At 32.6% G+C, this 14308-nt stretch overlaps 1 protein-coding gene and 1 long non-coding RNA gene across 6 annotated transcripts in view; one reads left to right on the top strand and one right to left on the bottom strand.

Moving 5' to 3' along the window:
- LOC145321596 (DNA polymerase iota-like) overlaps positions 1–14248 on the top strand; it is a 30212-nt gene extending 15964 nt beyond the window's left edge. Inside the window, exons 6-15 of the mRNA XM_080163042.1 lie at positions 7161–7263; positions 7493–7620; positions 8809–8926; positions 10584–10700; positions 10983–11078; positions 11406–11514; positions 12038–12139; positions 12488–12534; positions 13013–13189; positions 13451–14248. Of these exons, the coding sequence (XP_080019168.1) occupies positions 7161–7263; positions 7493–7620; positions 8809–8926; positions 10584–10700; positions 10983–11078; positions 11406–11514; positions 12038–12139; positions 12488–12534; positions 13013–13189; positions 13451–14147 (1694 nt within the window). The 3' untranslated portion in view covers positions 14148–14248. The remainder of the gene's footprint in view (positions 1–7160; positions 7264–7492; positions 7621–8808; positions 8927–10583; positions 10701–10982; positions 11079–11405; positions 11515–12037; positions 12140–12487; positions 12535–13012; positions 13190–13450) is intronic.
- Positions 170–3531, bottom strand: LOC145321576 (uncharacterized). Of its 5 annotated transcripts, XR_013880320.1 has the most exons (5): positions 2743–3531; positions 2398–2454; positions 1705–1744; positions 930–974; positions 170–575 (listed from the first exon to the last, which is right to left on the bottom strand). It is a non-coding gene; the product is annotated as an uncharacterized LOC145321576 (long non-coding RNA). The 5 variants fall into 5 exon arrangements; XR_013880324.1 differs by having other exon boundaries at positions 177–1402; positions 2398–3531; XR_013880327.1 differs by lacking the exon at positions 1705–1744 and having other exon boundaries at positions 354–974.
- Positions 14249–14308: the final 60 nt, after the last annotated feature.

Consider the following 14308-nt stretch of genomic DNA (forward strand, 5'->3'; position numbering starts at 1 on the left):
AGGGGGTGTGTCGCAATCACTTATTTAACCAAATATGCATCTTTATGGATGTTATCATCATTTTGCAGAAAAATTTAAAATCGGCCTCCAGGTTCAGGTACTGCAGGCCTCCAGGTACACTCTGGACAGGTAAAAATTAAAATTTCTTATTTGAAGAGTTTGATGTACACTTATTTAACCAAATATGCATCTTTTTGGATGTTATTACCATATTTGAAGAAAAAATGACAATCGGCCTCCAGGTTCAGGTGCTGCAGGCCTCCAGGTACACTCTGGACAGGTAAAAATCAAAATTTCTTATTTGAAGAGTTAGAGGTACACTTATAAAACAAAATATGCATCTTTTTGGATATTTTTACCATATTTGAAGGTAAATTGACAATCGGCCTCCAGGTTCAGGTGCTGCAGGCCTCCAGGTACATTCTGGACAGGTAAAAATTTTTAAAAAATTATTTAAAGAGTTAGAGGTAAACTTATTAAACCAAATATGCGTATTTTTGGATGTTATTATCATATTTGAAGGTAAATTGATATTCGGCCTCCAGGTACAGGTGCTGCAGGCCTCCAGATCCATTCTAGACAGGTAAAAATTAAAAAAAATTATTTAAAGGGTTACAGGTACACTTATAAAACCAAATATGCATCTTTTTGGATGTTATTATCATATTTACAGAAAAAATTCAAATTGGACTCTAGTTTCAGGTGCTGCATGCCTCCAGGTACACTCTGGACAGGTAAAAATTAAAATTTCTTATTTGAAGAGTTAGAGGTACACTTATTAATCCAAATATGCGTGTTTTTGGATGTTATTATCATATTTGAAGATAAATTGACAATCAGCCTCCAGGTTCAGGTACTGGAGGCCTCCAGGTCAACTCTGGACAGGCAGATAAAATATTTTTTAATACTTTTTAATTTGGAAACCTTACCTGGATCCTGTTGACTGCTGGTTGTTGGTAGCCAGTTAAAAAATCCTAAATGGTTATTTTTGAATTTATAGGAATGGTTTCTAAAAAGAAAATGGCTAAATTATAATAATTTAGTATAATATAGCATTTAAGGCTTCAGACAGGCTGTAGGCGGCCTCCAAGAGCCTGCTGGACAGGTAAATAAAATGTGTAATCTTTTATTTAAAAGAAAGGTATACTATGTAGAAATAGAAAAGAAACTTTATATAAAAAATTAGAGCATAAAATTTGCAATGTTATCCTAAATAATATTCACATAACTTTCGTCATTTACTTATTTCCAGTGAACAATAAATTTTTCTTCATTTTAGAACTCTGAAAAAAATATTTTACAGATCAAATTATCTTTTTTAAAATATGTACAACTTACATTATCAAAAAGAAATACATTATTTAATAAAATACTGATTTTCTTCATGCAGTGTTAAGTGGGCCTAAAAATATTTCAATGATATAATGTTGCGTCTGCAATACATTCAAAGGAATTGAAAAGGATAAACTAAAAAATCTATTGCATCAACTTCACAGATTGACTGGAAATCATTTTTTTTATACTTGAAGCCTAAATAAATCTGATAAAAATGGCCAATATTAGACACACAGACAAACATATATCTTACTACTTAAGGAGATAGTTATTAGACAACACAATATTATCTAGTTATTCAGATGTTCTTAAAAAATCAGCCTCCCTTCCTTTGAATACATACCAACTAGTTCAACATAAAAGTTTTACCTGTCTTCCAAAAGTCTTGTTACAACCATATATCTCACATCTAATAATAATAAAACAAGGATGACAACATCCATAAAAGCGAAGCTCTGATTTGGAAGGACAAACGAACATTAACACATGTTGAGTGTCAGAACTGAATATTAATGCATAGGTCTCTACAAAATTGTAATTAAATTTGTTGAAAACTGATTAATTACATGTTACTGCTTAAGTACATACTGACGTTTTTTAGGACTTGATTATAGAGATTCTTTGTTTATAACACTATACCTAGTGATAGGAATCAGTATTAAAAAAATCAGATGAATAAGATAATTTTAACATTCAAAATTTGTTGTCAAAAAAATATATAAAAAAACAGCTTGTTTTAAATGGTTGTACGGATTTCTTGTAACAATTATAGAGTTGCTGCGCTTTCTAAGTCGTACCTAACTGTTATAGAAATCAGCATGCAAAGTTTGAAATTGATAGAGCAATTTTAACCTGTTTGAATGAACGAAAAGAGCTAACTGTAACGGACAGACCATCCCTAATTACAGAAAAGCTTTGCATTTACAAATTACCAGTGTATTTCTCCTGAATTTGAAAATTTTAGGGTGATTATTGGATTTTAAAGAGATCCTCTCAAACGTGCAAAGCAATCTGTCAAACTTATACTTCCAACTTTAAAATATATGAAAGAAAATTAAGTACCTGTACACAACTATATTCTTTACTGGAGTAGAAACATGGCCTCTTCTTTTCTTTCTCCTAAGACAAACAAAAAAAGATTTTTGAGATCTTTTTAGAATATATTAAAACAAAATCACATTTTCCTTTGAAGTCTTTAGACGTCATGACATTGTTGATAGACCAACAGACCAAGAAAATGCTTATTGGCATAGGGAATTTCCAACTAAAAAAAAGTAAGCATATTATCTTGAGTACCTAGTTGCCAAGAAATTTTTTTTTTTTGCCAGAAAGTGTCAGGAATTCCTGCCTTTTTCTTTAGACGTGGATTGAATATACAATCTAAGAATTTCTTTATATTTTACTAACCTGGATGGAGAATCTGTAGCTCTGAATGACATCTGGATAAAATTAACCTCTCTCAGTAGTAATTTTAAAATTATTTCACTAGCATCTATACTTTATAATCTGAATCCTATTGAAATTGCATTCCCCATTCTGAGTATCTGTAATATTATATCTTAGACAGAATTATATTTTGCATATGTGTGGAAAACCATACATAAACAAAAAGTAATAAATACAGATCTATCTAGCTGGCTCCTGGAGGCCACCTTGACCCTATCTGGAGCACAACTCAAACCTTTCATCTAAATAAAACAAATTATAAAATTGATTTTTTAAACCTGTCCAGCAGGCTCCTGGAGGCTACCTAGAGCCTGCCTGGAACAAAAATAGAAGACTTACTTAATAAATTTTGTCATATTATTATATTTTAATAATTTTCTATTTAGAAACCTTTCCTCTAATATCAAATATTACCTTTATTGGAATTTACTTTGCCAGCGGCCACAAGCAGTCACCAGTGGTCACCAGGATCCAGGTAAGGTGTCCAAATCAAAAAGTATCAAAAAATATTATAACTGCCTGTCCAGAGTGTACCTGGAGGCCTGCAGCACCTGAACCTGGAGGCCGATTGTCAATTTACCTTCAAATATGGTAATAACATCCAATAAGTTGCATATTTGGTTTAATAAGTGTATCTCTAACTCTTTAAATAAGAAATTTAAATTTTTACCTGTCCAGAGTGTACCTGGAGGCCTGCAGCACCTAAACCTGGAGGCCGATTGTCAATTTACCTTCAAATATGGTAATAACATCCAAAAAGATGCGTATTTTGTTTTATAAGTGTACCTCTAACTCTTCAAATACGAAATTTTAATTTCAACCTGTCCAGAGTGTACCTGGAGGCCTGCAGCACCTGAACCTGGAGGCCGATTGTCATTTTTTCTTCAAATATGGTAATAACATCCAAAAAGATGCATATTTGGTTAAATAAGTGTACCTCTAACTCTTCAAATAAATGTTTTTAATTTTTACCTGTCCAGAGTGTACCTGGAAGCCTGCAGCACCTGAACCTGGAGGCCGATTGTCATTTTTTCTTCAAATATGGTAATAACATCCAAAAAGATGCATATTTGGTTAAATAAGTGTACATCAAACTCTTCAAATAAGAAATTTTAATTTTTACCTGTCCAGAGTGTACCTGGAGGCCTGCAGCACCTGAACCTGGAGACCGATTTTAAATTTTTCTGCAAATATGATGATAACATCCATAAAGATGCATATTTGGTTAAATAAGTGTACCTCTAACTCTTCAAATAAGAAAACTTAATTTTTACCTGTCCAGAGTGTACCTGGAGGCCTGCAGCACCTGAACCTGGAGGCCGAATTTAATTTTTTCTGCAGATATGTTAATAACATTCAAAAAGAAGCATATTTTGTTTTATAAGTTGCTCTCTAACTCTTCAAACAAAAAATTTTTAATTTTTTTACCTGTCCAGAAACGACCTTCCAGCCTGCAGCACCTGAACCTGGAGACCTATTCAAAAAATGAATAAATATACGTGAACTAATACCCAAAAGTAAACTTTTATCCTAAATAACCTATAATCTAAAATCAATACCTAGTCCACTGCACACTGTTTACGCGAAAGTGGCAGAACTTCCCCCCCCCTTATTTATCATACATTGGGAGGTAGGGGGCTTTGGACTGTTTATAACACTAGTCTAAAAAGTTCTATAATAATAATTTATTATTCGTTGGCTTATATTTTAGTAAAAATATTTTGTTTTGTTTATTCTAGGTTTTTTTAAAATGAAACTTATATGGAATGTGTCCTATAAATAAAGAGGACAATTGACTGTTTAATACACTAGTCTCCAAACTGTATAAAGACATTTCTTATTCTTTGACTTAACAACTATGGGTACTTTTGAATAGTTTTGTTTTTGTCTGTTTTCAGGGGAAATTTAATTTGTATAGCAGCTATTCAAGACAGACGGCTGCATTTTTTGTGAAGATTCCCTAAACAATTTACTTTGTATATCAGTCAAGGTCTATAAATATTAAAATTATAAAATACGCAAGAAAGGTTTCAGGATTTAAAGAAATTCTTTTTAAAACTGCTTGTCCATATTCCCATCTCATCCATGTTATTGATGTTGTCATCCTTGTTTCTTTCTTTCAGGGATCTTAAGGGATAAGACAAAGGACAATAAAGTGATACATGTAGATTTCCACAAATTATGACAAGGAAACTAACCATTTCTTATGTAAAATTATTGTTTGATTATATGTTTGTAAAATATTAGTTTGAAACCATTCCATTAATTTTAGTAAAAGTACAAAAAAAATTTTGAGCTAACGTGGGTACTGGTGTGATTTACATCCCAATGTCCCCTCCCTCTTATAATTAGCAAAATAAATTTTAAAACGGCATTCTGCTTTTCAAAACAGGATATTTAAATAATTTGTATGATAGAACAAAAGATCCTAAAACTCTAGACAAAAAGTAACAGGATGTCTTTCTGTCTATATATATATGTGTATGTTTAACGAAGGAGGGAGGGAGTGAACTGGACATAGAATTGTAAATCATATCCAAAGTTTTATAAACACATTTTCTCATTCTTTTGATAATTTATGAATTGATTAATGATTTGATAGTTCAAACATGCAAAGTCCAAACTTTTTAACCAATAATATTAATCTACAGAAGGAGTAATCAATTTATCATCCTTTGTCTTATCCCTTAAGATCCCTGTTTAACTTTAATTGGTATGTTTAAAAGTTATTTATTGTATGGGATTATAGACAGCTTTTAGCAGATAGTAAAATAAAAATAAAAAGATTAAAACTAGTTTTGTAGGCCCCGAGGGGCCGATGGCCTGGGCTAACAAAACTGGTATTGAGTTTTCTAAGCCATCACAGCCTACAATGTCAGTCACTTATAGTGCAGCATATTAAGATAAATGAATTATGAGAAAAAAAATCACGCAACCTTTCTTTAAAAAAAACACAATCTTAAAAGTTAAATAATGTAAAAAGTATAAGTTTAAATGAAAAAAAGTCTTTAGTAAGTGCTATTTAATTTTGATGTTAAAGATTTAGCAAAAGACGTTTTATTGCTATGTTGATCAGAAATGTGTTAGAATTCGTTGTTAATATTTTTCTTCTAACCTTTGAAAGGCAGTCCTATATTTGAAAATTTTGATTTTTTTAAAGCTTATAGTATGTTTATAAGTTGTTTGTATCTTTTAGTGAAAAAAAATTTTGAAAAACAGTTTTTGTTTGTTTTTTATTAAAGATTTTCATATTTTTTTCAATTTTTTTTCAGAACTTAAAATTGAAATAAAACAAAAAGACCCCGCTGAAATATTTTAGTTTTACCTGGAATCATCATGGTTTTATGTCTATTTTCACCATACATAGGTCCCATGGCTCGGCACTTACTTTTGTCTTGATTCAATTCTAGCCCACAGTGTAGTATGAATAAATAAATGCACGGTTGATATATATTTATTATTGTTTGCAAATTAATAAATAAATACACATAGAGGTTACTTTATTTATTTTGGAATGGATTGGAAACAGAAATTATGTTTGTTAACACAATAATTTATTGATATAAGCAGCGTGTACAATATAGTTTGTTTGTAAAAACAAGGAACTCTCATTTGTTCCTGAGCTCTACGGGTTTGGAAAATTTGTAAATCAGTAATACTTTTGACAAAGTTTATTTACCTAGCATCCGCATAGGATTTAGACTAGCCAGCTACGGGCTTCAACTATGGTTCTCTTACACATTTTTGTCAGTATGTCTATTTATCGTTTCTTTTGGAAAAAAGACTTTACACCGACCACTACGGGTCTAATTTGAAAATTTTACTTTGACTAGTAGCAATTGTGTGTGTGTTGTGATATGGTTGCCGTAGATCTTTTGAAAAAAATTAAACTAGCTCTGATATCACTGTTAAATACCCCTAAATCCCTGCTAATTGGATAATATCTAGGGAGGGTATATTACAACACGAAACACCTCGCTACCGTCATTGTAATCAACATATTAGACATACTGAAATTATAATATAAAGCTTATATTAAAGACAAACTAAAACCTCAGCATAATGATTCTGCAAATACAAGAGATATAAAACATACAAAGAATAATGATCATGGTTTTATTGTGCATGACAGTTTATAGGATCATTAAATAAACAACAATATAAATTCATAATAAATATTAACATGTGATAAAACATAAGCTGGAGGTTGCAGTGATGGGACACTCATAAAGCAGGACAGCCACGAACCTGTAAACATAATATGTTTAATATACGCAACAAGATTTTTTTTCCCCTGGCTGCAAAATATTTTACCCTACCCCCCCCCCTTTAGCAGGGTATACGTCGCGCCCTTGAACTAATTTGAAAAAACCGCGTAGGTAGCCCTGTTGAAAGACTGGGGATGGATGAAAACTGGTTGGATGTCACACAAATAGTCAAGCTTAGAATTCAAGAGCTGGAGGGAAAGAAACCTGAGCTGAGGTAATACAATATTATATTGTAAGGAAGCTCACTACTTTTCCCTTAGAATTTTAATTGTACCCTATTGTAGAGGAAAAAAGACGAACAATGTAGTAGATGGTCAATGACAATTTTGCTCAAAGGTTAAAGAAATCTTCAAAAAATATTTCAGCCGCTAATCTTTGGGGACTAATGTAAAAAATAGCAATGTCCATTCCCTCCCTATATATAAAGTAACGTTGTATTTAAGAGGCCATACTTTTGGTGAGCTAAGTTGTGATGACTGTGAGTGTACTAACAATCTGATTGTTGGAAGTATCATTGCAGAAGAGCTTAGGAACACCATCAAGGAGAAGTTTAATCTCACCACTAGTGCAGGTAACTTTATTATGGGCTAAAATTAAGGATTTTAAAAACTGGGAGAGGGATTCTTTGTCCCGCGTATCGAGTATTTGCTTTTCATTTGGTATGTCAACTACTTCCCTCCCCATTTTAGGGAATTTGTAATTAAGTCGATACTCCTGGCTTTTCTATTAAAAGGACTCTCCACAAGAAAATCAAATTTAAATTTTTGAAACTATTATTCTCTGTTCAATTTTAGGCATTTTTTATTTTTGTGGCATCACGATCGAAGCCCTTTGTCCGCCGCCTATTTGTACTCCCGCTATAACAAAATATACTACACTTTACCTCCACTCAAAATATGTTCGCCGCTAAACAATTCTTGCTATGTTCCAGAGATTTTCTCTCGCCGCCTCCTATTCATTCTCATACGCAAAAAACTTTTATTTTCTCCAGGAGTGTATATTCTGCACAAGATTTATCTTTTTTCCCCTGCTACAAATTTTTTTTTTTTTCTTCCCTCCCTAGTTTTTTCTCATTAAGTAGGGGGAAAATGGAAAAATATTTAAAGAACTCTATATTTTATTTATTTTATCCCTCCTACCACACATTTTTGAAAGTTTTTTTCACCAAGGAGGGGGGGGGGGGGGGGGAAATGGAAAAAATGTTTTCAGTTTTCTTAATTTTTCCATTTTTTTCCCTCCAACCACTTATTTTTTATTTTTATATTTTTTCCATATCTTCAGTGTATATGGTCCGATTTTCCAATTTTTTTAAGTTAAGGATTTAAAAATTAATTTTTTTGTCGTTTTATTAAAACAACCATGACGGCCAGACTGCCTTTTATCAGGTTTTTGGCTATTTTTATATGTTTTACATATTTTCCCATATCTTTGTATATTTTGATGCAATTTTCAAACTTTTTTGGGATATCTGTATCAAAATAATTTTTCCCATTGTTATGAGCATCTTTAATATAATTTACTTTGACCATCGTCATCATGCAAAATAAAACAAGGTTTCATGTTTATTTTATCCAATAAATCTATTCTTGATTTTAGTAAAAACCTTTTAAATCTACGTATTCCAATCGACGATTTTTTGTGCTTCGCTACTTATGGATGTTGTCATCCTTGTTCATTTTATTATTTCATATTATATAGTTCATCATAGTACTTGATTTATACCTAAATGTGTTTTTCATAAATTATAATTTATTTGTAGGAATATCTCATAATAAATTGCTATCCAAAATGGTTGGTGGTAAACATAAACCTGACGACCAAACGGTCATTTCTCCTTCCAGTGCCTTAAACCTTCTGACTGATGATATGCCACCTAAGTAAGAAAAATATATATTTGTAATTTGCTTTTTGTATCTGTCACATATTCTGTACATGTTACTATCTATAATATAAAGTAGAATGATGTCTGTCCGTCCGTCTGTCCCTTAAGATCTCAGTAACCACTGAACCGATTTGATTCTACTCTTCAGAGAATATACCTACTGGTCCTACTCCTGTGGTGGTTTTAGGCTATTTTCTTGAGGGTTGGGACACCCCCAACCTAACTAAAAATAAAATAAATTCCCCCCATTTTTTTCGGCAGGTAATTAAAACATTGGTGCTGCACCACCACCACCACTGTTTTTTTTAAATTGCTTTTTTGGGGAAAAAGCCCCTAGAGGCTAGGGGCGAGGCTATATAAAGTTTTAAGATATTTTGTCTGTAGCTAAATATTTCTACAGAACCGATCGATTTATCACTTTTAGGGAAGCTTTACATAGGTCCCGGGATAGTTTTCGGAGATTTATTTTGTATATTTAAGTCTTGGTATGGTATTAGGCAATTTTCTGGCCTTCCTACTTATTTATAAACAGAGTCCTTAGATGTCGGGGGTACTTCCACTAGTAACAAAAAAGTAATTAAATTTGCATGATTAACATGTTCGATTTATTGTAATCGTAGGGGAAGAACCAGGGTTGTCGATCTGGGCACTTTTTTTGATATTGGGCGGCCCAATTGCCCAAAAGGGTTTTGGGCGGGTTTTAGGCGCCCAAAAGTGGTTTTGGGCACCCTTTTTGGGCAAATGTCGTAAAAAGCATATAAAAAGGATATAAAATAGCCTAAAACCATACCTAGACTTATTATTAGAAATAAAATAGCCTAAAACCATCTCAGGACCTATAAAAGCTCCACTGGAAAGGAGAACCATATCGGTTCAGCAGTTAGCGAAATCCTTCTCTAGATACCAAAAAGCTTACTAATTTATATAGTTAACTAGCGGCTTCAGCCCTAGAGGCCTCTAGGGGCACATGAGGAGGGGAGAGTCAAATTTGATAATCCAATAATTATATTAGATTTGAAAAGAAAAAGTAAAAAAAATTTTGGATGGGGAATAATTTTTTTTTTGGGGGGGGGGGATGGGTTTCCTCTCCCCATTTTTATTTTTAGTTTAAAAAATTAAAAAAAAAGTTTTTTGGGGAGTGTAATTTTTTTCTAGGAGCGATTTCTAGGAGGGTGGTGGTACCCTCTCCCAAAATAGTTATAAACCTTCCTAGAACCTATGAGAAGCTACCCTGTTAAGGAGAACCCAATCGGTTTAGCGGTTAGCGAGATCCTTCGGTACAAACACACAGACACACATCCTGTTACTTTAGTATAAGGATATCACCCAAAAAATAGGCCCGCCTCCCCCTCTTTTTTAACCCCCTCCCCTTTTTCTCTCCCCCTAAAAGGGGGGTGCCCAAAACTGCCCAAAAGGACCTTATATTGGTCGGCCCAAAACCGCCCGCCCAAAACTGCCCGCCCAAAAGCGCCCGCCCAAAATGACAACCGTGGGAAGAACTAAAGCCTAAATCCATCCTGGGACGTATGTCACAACGTCAAGCTTTCCTGAAATGGAGAACTTAATCGGTTCAGTAGTTTGTGAAATCATAATCTTTAGACGATAAAAAACTTACTACTTTATACCTATAATAGGATTGTTTTCAATATTAGGTCAGTTCCAGGTATTGGCCGAAGAACAGTAGAACAGCTGACTGCTGTACATCTAGACACATTAGATCAACTAAGACAAGCTTCTGTTGAAAATATTGTAGAGGCTGGAATTCTAAGGTATGTCAATTTTTGAAAGGATTTTTCATCTTTATAAATAGCATGTTTTCAAATTGTTTTTTTGTGATATGTCTTCATCAGTTATAGCAATCTGAATCCGCCAATTTTCGGGCCAATATTAGAATTTAAGACATTCTGACTTTGTATAAGTGTCTCGTTACCATTTGATGATTTTACTACCTATTTTACTTTTTGTTGAAAAAATTTAAACACAATCTTTTTATACTTTTGCTGATCTACCTATGCATGCAATGCAATGAATTATTTAAATGTTTTCTTAAGGCCACAAGCACTCCAATTAAAGAAGATGGCCTGGGGCCAGGATGATTCTGAAGTGAAAATGACTGGCAGACCACAAAGTCTTGGATTAGAAGACAGGTAAAGAAATTGTGTGAACTTAAAGAAAATTTATTTTCTTGATTTACGAATGAAACCAAAGGTATCTGGGTATAAGTTTAAATAGCTAAAACGTCTCCCTTGTCCCTGATTTTAGTTCTTATTTTTTTAGTCGTGCAGCTACTCTATAACTAATGTATTCCTTGCGTCCGTCCGTTAACCCTTCGACCATAAAAATACAAGCTTGCAGTTTTTCAAAATTTACATTAAAACACAATAAAGCAGAATCGCCGAATTATTATTAGTTACTGTTGTTGCTAAGTTATTAAAGGACAAAATTGTCCTTGTTTTGACAATTATAAAAAATAGGTTTATGGGACTGTACAATGAGGCAGAGTGTAAAGAAAAGTTATCCTGGTTATTGGATCGCCTAACCCAGCTAATAGCTGAAGACGGCAGGAAACCAACTGTCATTAAGGTAGGTATTACGACTATTTTAACAAAAACTTTTTGATAATGTAAATAACTTGTAATCAATGTTTTACTTTTAAGAACACTTAAAAATATCGACAACAGGAAACTTAAAGATTGATCATTTGATGATAAAAAATGATGACTTATTTAAGGAATTATTTTTCTGGCTTTTTAATGATGTTTCCATAAGTCCCCCATACATCTATTAGAAGATCTCTACAATAAGCGTCGTAAAAATTGTATTGTCAAAAACTAAAAAAAAATAATAAAGCCAAAGTTAATTTGATAAGTTACAGTCATGTTGATAGACACGACAGGGACGACCAATATCGACCTGAAGGCATAGCACTGAAAAGGACTTAATTAAATTAGGATTAATATGGGGAACGGCTGAAGCACATGCCAATGACGGGACTTCATGGAGGAACAGGGTAGCCGTATTCCCTGGACTGCCAGTCAAACAGAGAGACGCGCCTGATGATTTGGAATTCTTTTTCTTTCATTTCATACCATGTTGTTTATTCCAGGTTACTGTTCGGGATTATTATAAAGACAAACTTGTAAAGAAATTTCACAAGGAAAGCAGACAGGGAAAAATATCAGCGAGATTATTTAACCTTGATATTCAGGTGACTTTTATCAATAAGGAATGAAAAATCATGTATTTATATGTTTTTAGTTTACAATAAAAAGTACATTTTTATTTCATGCATTTTTGTCACGTAGTAGATGAAAGGTTAAAAGGAAAGTAGCATTACTCGCTGGTTTAGAACAGGTCCTTAGCCGTACTGAAAAATCAAGTATAACATTATATTACTTACAGTTTTTAACGAATATTCAAATGAAAATCCTAAAATTATACCAGCTTTGTTAGTCAGGTTAGCCTGTTTGAAGCTAACAAAACTGGTTTTAATCTTATAATTTTTCATTTTAAAATCCGCGGAAAGTTGTCTATAAATAATTATTATGTTATTTAGGGAAACCTGGCAGAGGAAAGTAAAATAGAAATCTTACAGATAACATTAGGAAAGTCTTATACTTGATAAACATTAAATGTATTTAAGAAAGGTTTGTAATCTGGAATTGTGCCTTCCGCACAAAGTATTGTTTTTTCCTAGTGCCTAAAGTTATAATTTTCCTAAGTTATTTCTAAGCACAAAATGCTTCTTAATTTTCACTTCAAAATGGCTTTTAGTGTAAAACTTTTAAAAGACAAAATTGTTTTCTTGTCACTTGTAAGACCCTCGAGACCTCCAAAGCAGCGGCCTTAAAAGTTTGTCTATTTGGGATAATATGTGCCCTATTTCTAGCATATTTCAAACTTAAAAGCTTAAATATTTAACTTTCTATGTACATTTCAAGGGCATTTAACCAGTCAGAACATACGATTGAAATAATCGATTACAAGTTTAAAGGATTTTGATCGTTCTAATTCGCCATTTACAAGATTCCAATACCGTTATTTTAATTAAAATGTCAGCCAACAAAGACTTTCCACCCGCAGGTCTGCTTGGAAAAATGATTGATTTCAAGGATAGCTTTCACATAACCTTGATGGGTCTAGGAGTTTCAAACTTTTTAGAACAAATAGAGAAAAAAGGGTCAATAAAAAACTTTTTTATATCTCCCAAGAAAGAAGATGGTTTACCACAAAGTGTCCCGACAGCTGTTGTTAAAAGGTAAACATTTGATAAATACCTAGCAATAGATTTATATTTTGGCATCTTGAACTTAACAAAACATTCGATGATTAAAGACAAGATTTGGTTTTGTTAGGTATTTTTTCTCAGTGTTGAAATTTTTTTCTTCATTTAGGTATCTATATTTGACGGAAACCAAGTACATACCTAACAAAAATAATAATTCCTGCTATAATGTGCTCTTGTTCGCGCATAGTACCCTTCACACTAATTTGAAAGTTAAAAATATTTTATTTATAGGAAAAATCTCTTTGATGAGAGTGAGGAAACAAGCAGCAAAAAATGTAAAACCTTAGAAAATGAAAATTCTCCAGAAAAAGTAGACAATGTCTTACATAAAGCATTAGATAATGATAGATCTCAGAAAACAGAACCAAAAAGCAAATCTAACAATAGTAGCATACAAAGTTTTCTTAGGAAACAAGAATCCTATGCTGTTATAAATCCTAAAAATTCAAATACAGAAAATACGTTTTTAAAAATTATCGAATCTAAAGAAGACCTTGGAAGTGAAGACGATGAAGAGATAATTAGTCTAAAATGTCCTGCAGATTATGATCCTGAAGTTTGGAATAATCTTCCCATTGAACTCAAACAAGAACTTATAGCAAGCAATAAGCCATCCACAAGTTACAAAGTTGAAAGCTCTGAAAAAGATAGTCTAGATAATAACAGCACTGACAAAGAGACCGATGAAAATGCATACAGTGATACAGAAGAATGTCCTGAAGGTGTTGACCAACAAGTATTTGAACAACTTCCCAAAGAAATCAGATCTGAATTAAGCAAATCAATGTCCAAAAATACACCCAGTACAAAAATTCCCCCAAAGCCACATGGAAGTAGCAGTAAAGCATCTAAACCTAACAAAGGAAACAAGAAAGATACTGGAGCAAAGTCACATAGTATACTCAGCTATTTTTCTCGTCAAAAATAGATGGATATAAAAGTAAATATGAATGTGATATTCTATAAAATATATTTCTAGTCATAAAAAATGCGCTTAAAAATAACATAGTTTATTTTATTTCAGATATACTTCAAAGTTTAGAGAATAAACAATTTTCAAATAAGAAGTATTGAAAATTTACAATTGAA

This window comes from Acartia tonsa, chromosome 1 (assembly GCF_053477335.1).
Source record: "Acartia tonsa isolate MP-2025a chromosome 1, ASM5347733v1, whole genome shotgun sequence".
Classification (NCBI taxonomy): Eukaryota; Metazoa; Arthropoda; class Copepoda; order Calanoida; family Acartiidae; genus Acartia; species Acartia tonsa.